The 15104-nt window shown below is 42.2% G+C and overlaps 1 protein-coding gene across 5 annotated transcripts in view; it reads left to right on the top strand.

The window, feature by feature from the left end:
* Positions 1-15104, top strand: part of TBC1D4 (TBC1 domain family member 4) — a 168703-nt gene that overhangs the window by 119565 nt on the left and 34034 nt on the right. For 4 of the 5 annotated variants that reach the window (XM_044285766.1, XM_044285765.1, XM_044285767.1 and 1 more), the window contains exons 9-12: positions 506-625; positions 3498-3572; positions 4235-4473; positions 5717-5866. In XM_044285766.1, coding sequence (XP_044141701.1) covers positions 506-625; positions 3498-3572; positions 4235-4473; positions 5717-5866 — 584 coding nt within the window. The remainder of the gene's footprint in view (positions 1-505; positions 626-3497; positions 3573-4234; positions 4474-5716; positions 5867-15104) is intronic. The other variant, XM_044285768.1, reaches the window with a different exon arrangement.

Here is a 15104-nt window from a genome sequence, read left to right as displayed (position 1 = left end):
CTTCTTTTACTACGGTTATATACACAATTATCTACTCCCTCAACTAAGACATTGCATAGCCAGACATGAGTGATACTCATAGGCGAGACTCAGTGGGGCAGGTTTACTAAGCCTGTATAAGGGATAAGCTCAGATAGGCCTTTTATGTATAGACCTGCACCTAATTTATCACAGGGGCTCAGGCTGGATGACAGGGATAGACACTTCTGTTTAGCTTTGGTTGGCTTACCCTGTGGTAGAATTTTATGCCTGAATTGTAGCTCAAAATGGTGCATCTTGGGCCACGCCCCTTTCCAGAGAAACCACTCCCCTTCCCTAGAAGCCCCACACCCTTTTTGAGCAAGTTAAACAAAATTGAAGAAACCCCAGTTGCACTAAATTGTGCCAATTTGCGTCACTTTTAGACAGATGCTGGGGCAGACACATTAATAAATCTGGGCATTTATTTTTGGAGAACCTGTACATATAATATATAGACTATAATGCATTTTCTTATTTGTTCCAGAGCTTGTCAAGCAGCTCAATCCCGGAGAACACTGCCCCTAGTGGTCGTTTCACGCTAGATATTTTGAAGAACAAGGCAAAGAAGTCCTTGACCAGCTCTCTGGAAAACATCTTCTCACGGGTATGGACCAAACAACCAGAAGCACATTTCATGTAGCCTTTGTCACAAATAATTTTTAGGCATGTATTTTACAGAAATCATGTTCCAAGATGAGTCCTTTTAATTATGTTGTATGAGTGTTAAAAAATATGAATTACTCACCTAATTAATTCCATACCACCTCGGAGGTCACCAAAGGTTTTTGTTGACTTTTCTGCAGCGGTAATGTGTCGTACACCGATGTGATCCCTGCAGCAATTTACCAATGATTGGCTGCAGCAGTCACATGGGTGTACGACACATCACCACTGCAGGAAAATCAACAAGCAGGGACCACTGGAGCAGCAGCGCTGGGATTTATCAGTTATTTTTTTATTCCATTGCACGCCCTCTTGTCAGTGCTTTTTTTTTTTTCTCTTTCAAATCTCTGAAAACTGCTTCATAGTGCTGTGAAAAAGTATGTGCCCTCTTCTCTATTTGCATATTTGCATTTTTCATATCATCACACTGCTATTAATATTTACAAAGATAACTTATTTATGGAAGGAAAAATGGTGCTCAGGCCCACCCGGCTCTGTGTGGAAAAGTAGTCGCTCCCTTAGCTTCTCCAGTTAAAGTGGTATTATGGTAAATTCAGGGATCAGGAATGACCAGAAGATCAGTGGGGTCCTAATGCTCCAATGATCATGAGAATGGGGGCCAAGTACCCTACCAGGCCCACCAAAATGAATGGAGCTGCAGGTCGATTATGCGCACTGCTGCTCTTTTGAATTGTGGCCTACTGATCCCCCCACCAATCTAATAGCTATCCCCTATCCTGTAAATATAAATTCCAAATGAGGTGAAATTGGGGAAAAAAAACGCAATTCCGCCATAGTTTTATGGACTTCATTTTTACAGCGTTCACCAAAACTGACCTGTTCCCTTTATTCTCCGTATCAGTATGATTACAGTGATACCACATTTTTGTAGTTTTTCTTGTTTTAAATACTTTATTTAAAAAGAAAAATTGAAATTAAAAAAAAAAAATTTGATTTCCATCGCCATATTCTGACCCCCATAACTTTTTTTATAGGTTTTATGGAGCTATGTGAGGCTTATTTTTTGGGATGATCTGTAGTTTTCAGTGATAAATTTTTATGTGTGTGTGACCTTTTGATCACTTTTTATTCGAGAGGTGACAAAAAATGGCAAATCTGTCATTTCGATTTTTTTCCTGTTATGGCATTTACAGTATTTTATAAATGCATTTATATTTTAATACTGTTGGTGTTTTTGGACTCAATAGTGCAAATTATCTTTCTTTTTTTATTGTGGGATGATTAAAAAATTTTTTTTATTTTTTATTTTTTTTTAAACTTTTTTCCCTACTTATATTATGTCGCCTTAGGGAACTTGAACATGTGAACTTTCGCGGGCTCCATAGAACCTACTGCTTTGGTAGCCTCGGATTCTCCAGAGGGACCGAGGCTACCACAGTGAATGAACGGCTTCCCTGATCTGTGTGGGAAAGCTGCCTCAGATGCCATGGTCACAATTGACTATGGCATCTAAGGTCTTAAACTTTTGTGATCAGCGTTATCCCCAATCACAGACATTAGCCCTAGGTGTCTGCTGCACTCTGGAGCGGGCACCATGTTTAAAGACCCAACTTCAACCCTACCTGTACAGTGGAGTTCTGGAAGTGGTTAAAGTTTTTCAGTCTGTGGAAAGACCTTAAAGGGGTTGTCCAACTTTGTTTTAATTCATTTTTTTTATTTTATTTGCATGACCAACCAACTGTACCTGTGGGAAAATCCATCCTTGCATGCTCCCAGCTGCTCTGCTCCAGCTGCCAGGCACGTGACTGCTGGGTCATGTGTTGTTTGGGGACACATCACTGCTGAGGCCAGTCATTAGCTGCAGTAGCGCACGTGATCCTGTCCCTGTGTCCGATAATGACTGGTTTCTGGAAGACCAGTGAGGAGAAGCGGGGAGCTGGACTGGTGCAAAAAAAAAAAAAAAAGACAACTCCTTTAAAAGAGCTATTCATGCTTGAAAATCCTCCAATGTAACCAAATTAATACAATTCTATAAAGAGTGGTCCTAAACTCCGCAACAGCAATGTAAAAGATCCACTGCAAGTTCTACTGCCAAGAGTGGCACAACCGATTATTAGTCCTAGGGGGCAACCACTGCTTCACATCTGATAGTAGGGTGATGTAGGTTTAGAATAAATATTTCTCTTCAATAAACAGAACGATCATTTAAAAGCAGCATGCAACCAGTTACCATGAAAACAGCAGATTATAGAGCAGGAGGAGCTGAGCATATTGCTTCAGAGTGAGTAGGGGCATACCTCCAACTGGTAGCACTATATATCCTTTCTATCGTTTCTAGTAGTTGTACCAGAGGAAACGCACAGCTCAGGGTAATATGCTCCAGTATTGTTAGAGAATGGGTATTATAATGTCTAAAATGGACATGTCTGGAGAGCTGACAGCCGCCTTTAATCATGGCTTCTCCTATATATTTTATACTTAGATTGTATGCTTTATTTTGACTATGATCTGACATAGCCAAAAGATGGTAACCTTGACAGGTATGACGGTCCAGCATCTCCTCAGTGCGGTGCTGAAGTACAAAAGACGTGACAGCAGCAACATGTCAAATCTCATCAAGATTAGTAATAGAAATGCAGAGAAAAGAGGAGGAAAGAAAAGCGCAATGAAACCAGAGTAGAAAAGAATAGAAGGGAGCAGGAGGTGACTACATGCCGGACCCAGCACCACAAGGGGCTTTATATGGATTTTGTACACTTTTCAATCATCAGATATATAATCCCAGTAGCTGGACTATGATATCCATCTGGCGAGACCAAACATATCTCATTAATTTTTATGTCTTTTCACAGGGGGCAAATCGAATGAGAGGCCGGCTGGGCAGTATGGACAGCTTTGATCGCTGCAACAGCTTTACTTCTGACAAGGTAGATAATCCTGTTTACGGGATATTTTTACAGCTATGGTGAGAAGTGCGGTAATGATAGCCTACGCTCGCTTTCTGGGGGTTTTGTGATCACAGGATGTAGTTGTCACCATGGCAGCTTCTAGATATTCTAGCAGGAGGGAAAGAGAACAGCTAAGTGTTATGTGTCTAATATAAAGTGACTTTTGGCGGTCCTGTAACACTTTCTTCCCCAAAGACAGCGTTCATTTAACTTCCGTTTTCATGTACCAAGCAATTCGCAGAGCGGCCCACCCCCATGCCTCCATCACCCCATGCGATAGACACAACAGCAGCACAATTCTGTTTTTCTGGTAGGGCAGAGCTACCAACCTCCATCATAATAATAGAATGTTTTCCAGGATATTATACTGACAGCACAGGAAACTTGTGTCCAGGAAACTAGCATGACACAAGAAGAAAAGCCAGAAGGGCTTTATTATTCACTGCAGAGCTGCGAGTGCTCGCCCCTCCATGAGCAAGTCCTAGCTTTGGTCAGGACTTTGAGATCTCAGAGCACTTTCTCCTTTTTGATGTCTTGACTCCCCACTCTCATACATGGTGCTCGGCACACATTAGCATTACGTTATGTCTAATGTAGCAGGGAGCTGTAGTCTGTATTGAGGAGGAATTGTCTTCCCTTAGGACGGCTCACCAGGGGATTCTCCGCCAGCCACTCCACCGCCTTCTCCCGTGTCTTCAACTTGGCAGTCGTTTCCAGAGGAGGATCCAGACTCGCCCCAGTTTCGCAGACGGGCTCACACTTTTAGCCACCCCACATCCAGTGCCAAGAAAAGGATAACATTTCCTGATGCTAAGTCACCAAACAGCAAGTCACCCATCCAGAGACAGCACTCCATAGCCTGTGATGGGGGGCAGAGCAGGTCAGTTACATGTTTATATGTGTCTGTATCACCGTGCATTAACTTACCTGAATTTCTTCTAAGGGGATAGTTATCCATTGATTGTCCCTATATCCACATTAGTAGTGCGGTTACCCCTTTAAGCAGTTTACTACACATGCATGTATGCTGCATGTCTAGTGACTAGATCATTTTTATCCAGTGTTGAAACAAGAAATAAATGAAAGCAATTGAAGTTACTTATCAGTATTTAAAGGGGTTGTCTCACTTCAGCAGATGGCATTTATCATGTAGAGAAAGTTTATACAAGGCACTTACTAATGTATTGTCATTGTCCATATTGCTTCCTTTGCTGGCTGGATTCAGCGCCATTACATTATTCACTGCTCGTATCCAAGGGTTAGATACAAGGTGGCCGGGGTGGGAGCTGCTGCTTATGTGCCTATGAGCATTCACACGGTCCCAGACACCAAACGGCACCTTTTTCTATATTGTAAAAACACGACCACCACTGCTGGATTACAGGGTGGTCGTAACCACTGGATACAAGCAGTGTGTAATGTGATAAAAAAAAAAAAAATCAATGAAGCCAGTAAAGGAGGCAATATGGACAATCACAATACATTAGTAACTGCCTTGTATTAACTTTCTCTGCATTATAAATGCCATTCGCTGAAGTAAAAGGAATTTTTTTTAAGAGGCAAACATCATTTGGAAACTTACATTTCCCTGTTTAAGGGAAATATTCACATCAGAGGGATAACTTAAAGGTCCTTTCCCCATAATAAAATCTTCAAGAGGGCCCCAACTACCACACATTTATAGTTCTGATCTTCTCGTCCCTGGTAGAGGGGTTGTTTTTGGGCCCCCGCAGACTCCATGGCCCGCTGATACCTCTGCACCCTCTATAGTTATGCCCCAGTTTCGCCATCTACAAATAGATGAACTGTATCTATGTGCTTCCTGTTATAAGATACAGAATATACTATTTCATATCAATACCAGAGAATACCTTTATTCATGATCCATTGCACAGTACTTGTAATATATATTCTCGCAGTGCATGACCACTGACTATAAATGAATTTTAATAATTTACCCTACATTTTCTTAGAAGTGTTCTAGAGTCAAAAACACATACATTACCATAATAGCTTTATAATCCTCCACAGCACAGACATCCTCCTAACATTCATATGGCATGTTTTATTTAAGTTTTTTATATTCTTTAGTTTCCCTGCTAATATTGTTTTCTGACACCTAGCCCTGTTCCCATTGTCCGACGTATCCGCACTGAGAGCGAGCCTTCGTCCTCCAGTCTCCCCTCGTCCTTTTCTACCCCTTCTTTCCTGAAAACTTTTTACCAGGGTTCAGGGAGACGTCCATCACAGTCTGAAACTGATGTGCCTAAGAGGTGAGACACAGCAGGCTGCTTCCCATACACCACCTGCACTTGGTGTATGTCTGGTCGTGGGCCGTGGCATCTCGCTTTCCCTCGGGAGTTAACCCAATTTGGGCTGCTGGAGGAGGCAGTCTGCTTCCATATCTTCTAGTAATTACCTTAATTGGCCTCTTAAAATGGTAAAATGTTCAGCGGTGCGAGTGATAATGCTGTGTAAGCAGTAATGGCAAATACAGTCGGCGTGTTACAGTATGTAGTTTCCCAGTCGTTTTACAGATCTGAGCAAAACGTGTTTTTAAAGGGGTATTCCTGTTAACATCGCTGGGATTTGACATCACTTTATGATCGGTTGCAGTGTGACCTCTAGAAGGCCATAAATACTGAGAATGAAGGGCCTGCAATGCTGATATAGCGACATGTCCCCTTCGTTCCTAGAGGGAGGACTCCCACCAGTCATAAAGTGATGGCATAGATCAGAACAATTTGTCATCACTTTACAAGATAGGAATACCCCTTTAGACAATGCACAGATGCTGTGCCGGACTCAGCTCTGCTGCATATATAAGCTTTATAAGGCTTGCTTGTTTCCCACTATACAAGCTGGTCAGCGCACAGCCTTCCTTGGTGCCATGAACATTTCACCATTACAGTTGTCTGCCTGTATAGCAGTACTAATAAACCTGACTAATGTTGCATGGTTCAATTCCTCCTCGTAATTGGAATGTCTGTTATTCAATGTTCCATGTCTATTATCAATAATAATCTGTCCTGGATGCTGCAGGGTTGTCTCTTGGCGCTGTCTTGTGCTGTTTGTATTGTACCTGTTATTACTTTTATACAAGTTTTCAAGCATCTTAAGTCGACTTTTGGGTGTGTGAACCAGAACTACAGAGAAGAATGTGCCTAGAAGCCCTGAAACACGTTGCTCTGACTGACCGTGAAAACTGGGTTTCCTTGCATTGTCGTTGGTTTGTAGGAATGTACTGACTTCTTGTGAAGCACAAATATAGACAGAAACATTATTAAAGGTTTACTCAGGTCCTTACACCAGTCAAAAGTCAGTTGGAGTAAGGCTCACATGTCCGGCACGCTTGATCACAAATGACAGCTGTCAGCCGGACAAACACCGTTGCATGTAATAGTTTTCGTCCAGCCGAAACCTGGCATTTATGCCGTAAAGGGGCTGGATGAACGCCGAACCCCATTTACAGTCAATGAGGAACCGGTGGCGAACTGTAGAATCCGGCGAAGTCCGGCAGGCTGCCCTCTGCTGGCACAGCCTGCTGGATCCGCTGCCGCAATTGTGAATGAATTTATCACATGAGTCTCTTACAAGTCTCTCTTAATAATTTTTTTGCATTGTGGCCTGTCCGTGCTCCAGAAACTATGTGCCAGCCCACAGCTGCTTTCAGCTGATTATATTTATAATTGACACCAATTTTCTGGTGTAAATTATGATAAATGTGTTTGGCTTAGGAGATCCCACTCTTCCCCTAAGCTCCTTTCCCCCTTTTTTATTTTTTAAATCAGATTTTTATTTTTATTTTTTTAAATGACCCTTACACAGCAGTATGTTTTTTTAAAATAAATAAATAATTAAACTCCTTTTATAAATATGTATTTATAATATAGAGGTTTTAAAGTGTTGGCCATAGTTACAAGCCATCTTATTTGTTGAAATGAGAACATTTTTCATGTTTTTTGTAAATGTACTTCCAGTTAAAGTTTGTATGGTTTTTCAGTTTTTGGCGTTTAATTACCGTTCATTTTTCTTTCATTATAATGTTTACGATATGCAATATCAGTAGGCACACCAGTACAGCAATATGAACTCTATTAAGAGACGGTTTATACATAAAGAAGAATAAGCAGGATTGAAGGTCAAATATTCCAATTTGAAAATGTGCTAACAATCATTATGACATGGACACTGACAGCAAATAACGGTTTTGTTTTTCTCAAAAAGGAACTAAAGAGTTAAAAGGGAAAGCAGGGTGACCAAAGCAGTGGTTTATGGGGAGAGAGAAAACAAGGATCGAGAATCCACCAGATGATCACTAACTAGTGTTCATAGGAAAGCGTGTTAGCGATTATCAGGTGGTGTAAAGGTGCAACCGATTACCCGATCAACAAGTGAAATGCTCGTTCATCGTGTAATATACTTGTTTGTGCAGGCACCTAAATCTTGTTTGCCAGCAGCAGATAGTGCCGTCTAAGCAGCCACTGCTGCCGGCAAACAACGAGTCTGTATGGAGGTGAGCGATGGCATTAGCCTTTATTCCTCCCCATACTGTAGAGGAGTTGGCTGCATGCTTCCTTCTCGACAATTGCCTGCTAAATTGGCACGTGTAAAGGGACCTTAAGAATCGTTTTTTTAATTAAGTTGACATTTTTGATCTTCTTTCTTGTGGGATGAGTTGTACTTTTTACTGGAAGTATTTAGTGGTTTATACACAGTCGAGCCCCATTATTATAGTATCCAGAGTAACCTCTGTGTGCAGCACGGACAGCAGCTAGACCGGCCTGCAGTGACACAATAAGGTCCTGGTTGTCACAGCTATGTAGAGCCATGCTGACTGCAGTGCATGTGAGTGGATCCATATAGTCAATGTAACGTTCTAGGGTTGTGATAGCCTAACCTCCTACACTCCAGCTGTCATGATTACACATGTTTTAGGCTTGTTACCAGGCACAGCTGTGATAAGGTGCACTGGCAAAAAATGGCGGCCAGATGGTATATATTTACAGTGTATATGCTTGCACCATTAATCCCATATCCAGATTCTTGAGGCATACTCCTGTCTAGATTCCCTAGGGTGTTTTTATATCTAATGGTGCTGTACATGCAGTCGTCCACACATGCTGACTGTTGGAAATTTCTAGCTTGGTCACTAAGGATTTCCTGGCTGTATTGTAGGAAGCACAGCTGCAGGCAAAAGTGCTATGTTTGAGTTTTATTCTCTCCAACGTTATGTTACCTGTAGCCATGCATATGCAACAACCAAAGAAGCCAAAAATATGCAATAAGATTTGTAGCATTAACACACAATGATGTTATAGTAAATAGTCCGTGCATTCGAAAATACTTCAGACGCTTTAACTTTTTCACATTTAGTTATGTTGCGGCCTTATGCTAAAATAAAAAAATAAAAACATTTTCTTCCATCAATCTGCACTTAATACACCATAACAAGAAAGTGAAAACAGATTTTGTTAGCAAATTTATTAAAAATGAATATTTCGCATGGACATATATATTCAGACCCTTTTCTTTGACACTTGATATTTAGCTCTGGGGCCTCCCATTTCTCTTGATCTTTTGACATGTTTCTACATCTTGACTGGAGTCTACGGCCCTTTTCACACGAGGCTGTGTAGATGAGCAGTGATTTTTTTTTTTACGCATCACTTGTGCATTGTGTGAAAATTGCTGCTTGTTCTATATGCAACGCAGGCCCCATAGAAATGAATGGGGCTGCGTGAAAATCGCAGACATCCGCAAGCAAGTGCGGATGCGGTTCGATTTTCACACATGGTTGCTAGGAGATGATAGGGACGAGCAACCCCGGACCCCATTAAATTCTATTCAGTGTATTATTTTCCCTTATAACATTGTTATAAGGGAAAATAATAGCATTCTTAATGCAGAATGCTTAGTAAAATGTGCCTTCTTTCTTCTTCTTTCAGGACCTGAAAAAGGACCTTTGATGACGTAATCGCGCTCACCACGTGGGGAGAGTGATGACATCAGCGCAGGTCCTTCTGAATGAAGATAGAAGATCCTTCTATCTTCATTCAGCAGGACCTGCGCTGATGTCACCACGCTCACCATGTTGTGAGCGCGATTACGTCATCAAAGGTCCTTTTGCATGTCCTGAAAGAAGATGATGCCAGCTGCGCGATCAAGTGGATAAGGCAAGTTAATTTATTTTTAATTTTTTAATCCCTCAAGGCACATTTTACTAAGCATTCTGTATTAAGAATGCTATTATTTTCCCTTATAACAATGTTATAAGGGAAAATAATAAAATCTAAACCACACAGAACCCAAACCCGAACTTCAGTGAAGAAGTTCGGGTCTGGGTACCACATTAGTTTTTTTATTACGCGCTTGCAAAATGCATTGCACTTGCGTGGAAAAAACTGAACAACGCAACGTAATCGCAGTCAAAACTGACTGAAATTGCGCGCACACTCGGGCGGGTTCCTCGAAATGCACCCGGGATGCATCCGGAGCAAATCCGGGACACCTGTGTGAAAGAGGCCTACCGGTGGTAGATTAATATGATCGTACATGATTTGGAAAGACACACCCCTGTCTATATGAGGTCTCACAGCTGACAATTCATATCAGAGCAAAAACCAAGTCATAAGGAGGAAAGAACTGCCTGTAGAGACAGGATTGTGTGGAGGCACAGATCTGGAGTACAGTGCAAAAAAATAGGCGGTACTACAAGTTTCCAACAGCACAGCGGCCTCCATAATTCTTAATGAAGAAGTTTGGAACAACCAGGACTAGTCCTAGAGCTGCCTTCCCAGACAAACTAAATAATCAGCGGAGAGAGGAAAGAGACGTGACCGGGAACCCCTTGGTCACTGTGGCTGAGCTCCAAAGATCCTGTCTACAGATGGGAGAAACTTCCAGAAGTCAACCTTCACTGCAGCACTTTACCAATCCGGGCAGAGTGGCCAGAAAGAAACCTCTTCTCAGTAAAAGATACATCAAAGCCTTTCTGGAGTTTGCAAAGAAGCACCTAAAGGACTCTAAGGCTACTTTCACACTAGCGTTCGGCTGTCCGCTCGTGAGCTCCGTTTGAAGGGGCTCACGAGCGGACCCGAACGCTTCCGTCCAGCCCTGATGCAGTCTGAATGGATGCGGATCCGCTCAGACTGCATCAGTCTGGCGGCGTTCAGCCTCCGCTCCGCTTGCCTCCGCACGGACAGGCGGACAGCTGAACGCTGCTGGGTGTCCGCCTGGCCGTGCGGATCCGTCCAGACTTACAATGTAAGTCAATTGGGACGGATCCGTTTGAAGATGCCACAATATGGCTCAATCTTCAAGCGGATCCGTCCCCCATTGACTTTACATTGAAAGTCTGGACGGATCCGTCCGAGGCTATTTTCACACTTAGCTTTTATATGCTAAAATAATGCAGACGGATCCGTTCTGAACGGAGCCTCCGTCTGCATTATTATGATCGGATCCGTTCAGAACGGATCCGATCGAACGCTAGTGTGAAAGTAGCCTAAGACTGTGAGAAACAAGATTAAATATTTTAGTTTTTCCATTTTAGCAAATTAGCAAAGATTTCAAAAGTTCTATTTTCATGTTCTCATTATGGGGCATTGACTACAGAATGATGGGGAAAAAACCTGAATTTATTATTTTAGCACAAGGCATAACAAAATGTGGAAAAAGTGAAAGGGTCTGAAGACTTTCTGATGCACTGTATGACTGCCTGATAAAGTAATATACAAAGAAGTATTTTTCTATTTTCTTATTGTTAGACCTCCTGAACATGACCATGGCAAAGGATCCACTATTGGATAAGTTCACCTTAGTATTTTATTTTCTAAAGAGAAGAGACAGACTAACTGTACTTTCACACAGGGAATGTAAACGGCATTAAATAAGAAGGCATTGAGGACATTTTGTGCTCGTTTACACACCTGAAAAGGTTACGCGTGTCTTATTTAATAGTTTAGAAAATGGTTTACAAAAACCATAGGGTCTTGAGACATGAAATCTATTTTAAAAGACAGTTCTTGCCTATTTGTATTAAAGCTGGATTGAAATGCTATTTATTTAAAGCTGTAAGGGACAGCATGGCTTTAAAGGTCATAGTCTGGCCATGTCCCCAATGAATGACATTCTCACCTTTAACATCCTCACCACTCAAAGCCAGGAAAGGAACTGTATAACTCAGTAGGACAGTAAGAACAATCAGCTCACCATCTGTAATACTATGAAAAGTTGATGTGATCACTGCACTCCAGAAGAATAAAAACATTGGCCCTGATTTATTATGCCTTCACTCCAGAATTACGGCTGAAAAAAGTCGCAAGAGGTTTGCAGCCTTTTGCATTTTTACATCACTCACTGCAGTTTTAAAGAAAGGGGGGGGGGGGAGTGGGTGTGGTTACTTAAGTTAATGAGTCTCACTCCAGATTTATCACTGAGACTAAAAAAAAAATAATAAAAAAAAAAGTTGCACTCTCACTCCAGTAGGAGGATGGAGGAGAGAAACTGGAGTAGCTTTTTTTTTTTTTTTTTTTTTTTTTTTTTTTTTTTTAGACAAAAGTGTTAGGTTTAAGGATGAGACACATTTATCTTTCAATAAATCTTTATTGATTATTTTCATATATCAAAGTAAAACAATTGGTCAAAGGAATCGTACATATTACCCGTACATCGGGTCATATTGAATTAGTGTGTACATTATTCATAGGAGCAAGATAGTAACAAGTACTCCAACATTGCATTCAAATGACAATTGGTATAGCCTCAGTACAATCCAATGGCAATGTCTGATATAGTAAACACAGGGATCAACCAAGATGAAAGGAAAAGGAAACAAAAACTAAAAAAAGGCAGAGATTACAGAGAAGGCCAGAACCTTGGAGTGTACATCTTAAACGGCAATCCGTACAAGCATTCCAGTGTGTACTCTTCTAGCGCCCATTCATAGTGTACCAGTGACTCTTAGTCAATCCTCGGAAGGGTTGGTCCACTGCGCCCATTCCCTTTCAAATCTGCGAAGCGCAAAGCCTTTGTGTGCAATCATTTTTTCAAAAGACCTAGTGATGTCTACTGAGTTGATGATTTCCTGTACCGTCGGGATCGTTGTGCTCTTCCAATACCTAGTAATGGCCAACTTTGTGGCCAGGAACAAATGCATAGCTATGGTCCTAAATTTGTACGGAATCTCCGTAATGTTAATAAAAAGTAAGGCCAAGGCAGGGTCTCTGTCTAGCTTGCAGCCAGCTACTTTTACCACTAGTTGAAAAATACTAGACCATAAATTATTTAGTAAGGGACAGCTCCATAATATGTGTAGAAGAGTCCCCCTACTACCGCATCCCCTCCAGCACAGTGGCTCCACACCAGGATAGATACAGCTCAATCTCTGCGGGGTAAAATACCATCTAAGTAGAGTTTTTGAGTAAGCTTCAAGGTGGGATACACATTTCAATCGTTTAGTTGCATAAGTGATAGCTGTCGACCACTGCGCTGGGGGGATAACGCGATCCAGGTCGTGTTCCCATGCGATGATGGGCGACGTTTTTAGAAAGGAGTTTTTGTTGCCCAGGAACGTATATAGAGGGCGTATTCCCTTCCATTTAGAATTTGGCAAGCTCCATTGGTTCAGGAGCTCTACATGTGAATGGAGTACAAGCTGTGAGTTAGTGGCTAAAAGGTGGCGGATTCTCAAATATTTATAAAAGTCGCTTTTATGAATGTTGAAACGGCTTTGCAGATTTTCAAAGGAGTCAAGGACCTCCCTTTGGAGTAAGTCAGCAACCGTTGCTACTCCCTCTGCTCTCCATCCCTCTAACGAGAGATCAGGTATCAGGCATTGCAGCGCCTCCAGTGGTGTGACTTTCGCTATGGAAGCAGTTATTCCACTACCTCCATTGTGATATTTTTTCCAGACCTTCAAAGAGGTGGAGATTGTATACGGGAGGGGCTGTGACGGTATATCCTTAAAAAGGGAAGCTAATAGTATTGCCTTTAAATTGTGGGTTGGGGCAAGGGTCTGCTCGATATGTACCCAATGTTTGGGGTTGTCAGTTGTCCACCATTCCTTGAGTTGATGAACTCTAGTGGCCAAGTAGTAATCATAAATGTTTGGAAGGCTTAGGCCGCCCACTTTCTTAAATTTGGACATAATTGACTTAGCAATGCGTGGTGGACCCCTTTTCCAAATAAACTTGTTCAGTAGCTTGGTGGCCATGATAAAAAAGGAGTTGGGGAGGTCTACTGGGAGAATTCTGAATAAATAGAGAAGCTTAGGGAGCACATGCTGTTGAAAAGCGGCTATTCTACCTAACCACGAAAGCTCCGTTTTTGCTATACTATCCAATTCTTTTTGAAGCTCTGTAAGGAAGTTGGGAAAGTTTGCATCATATAACTTTGGTATGGTGGGGGTAAGTTGAACCCCGAGGTATTGGACTCCTGTAGTCTGCCAATCCCAAGAGTAAGTTTGTTTTAGTTGCTTCAGGGTTTGGTGGGGTATAAAAAGAGGAAGGGCTTGGGACTTGCTCTCATTCAGTTTATAAAATGACAAAGCTCCGTAGGTATGAATGATCTTTTTCACTTCCTGAAGGGACAGGGTTGGGTTAGTCATGGAGAGGATTATGTCATCCGCGTATAAAGAGAGGGTGTGTTGCCTGTCACCTATCCGGATTCCTGATATATTCTCGTTTTGTCTGATGGCCTGCGCTAATGGCTCCAGGGATAGAATAAAAATAAGGGGGGAAAGGGGGCACCCCTGCCTGGTCCCATTCGAGAGACTAAAGGAGTCTGACAACACCCCATTAGTTAAAACACGGGCAGCAGGGCCTTTATATAATGCCTCTATAGCTCTGATGGTGGCGACCGGGAAACCCATCTTTTGGAGCACCGAGAAGGCAAACGACCAATTCACCCGGTCGAATGCCTTCTCAGCGTCCAGCGTGAGGAACACCGCAGGACTCCGTAATCTGTTGACTCTATCCAGGAGGTTCAACACTCTCCTGGAGTTGTCAGTGATTTGCCTCCCCATGACAAAGCCCACCTGGTCAGGGGCAATCAGGGACGGGATAATCTCCGCTAATCTGTTTGCTAGAAATTTGGCATAGATTTTCAGGTCAGTATTGAGGAGGGAAATGGGGCGGAAGTTTTGGGGGATAGTTGGTTCTTTCCCAGGTTTGGGCAAAGTAACGATAGTGGCTTCTAGCATCTCTCTAGGCATGTAGCCATCCGACATGGTCTTCGCTAAGGATGAGTGAAGATGCGGGCCTAGGATCTCTGAAAAGAGCTTATAGTAGGAATTGGACAGGCCATCTGGTCCAGGACTTTTATTGAGGGGTAAACGCTTGATAATCCGCACTACTTCTTCTAGTGTGATGGGCAAACAGACATTAGTTTTTTGCTCTTCGGACATGGAAGGCAATGAGAGGGAGTCGAGGAAAGTACTGATGTCATGATCAGAAGGCTGAACCACCTCCTCATTATCAGCTAGGTTATACAATTGCGAATAGAATGACA

Source organism: Bufo gargarizans, chromosome 3, assembly GCF_014858855.1.
Source record: "Bufo gargarizans isolate SCDJY-AF-19 chromosome 3, ASM1485885v1, whole genome shotgun sequence".
Classification (NCBI taxonomy): Eukaryota; Metazoa; Chordata; class Amphibia; order Anura; family Bufonidae; genus Bufo; species Bufo gargarizans.
The sequence above is the reverse complement of the archived record's forward strand: the minus strand, read 5'-3'. Positions and strand labels throughout refer to the sequence as shown.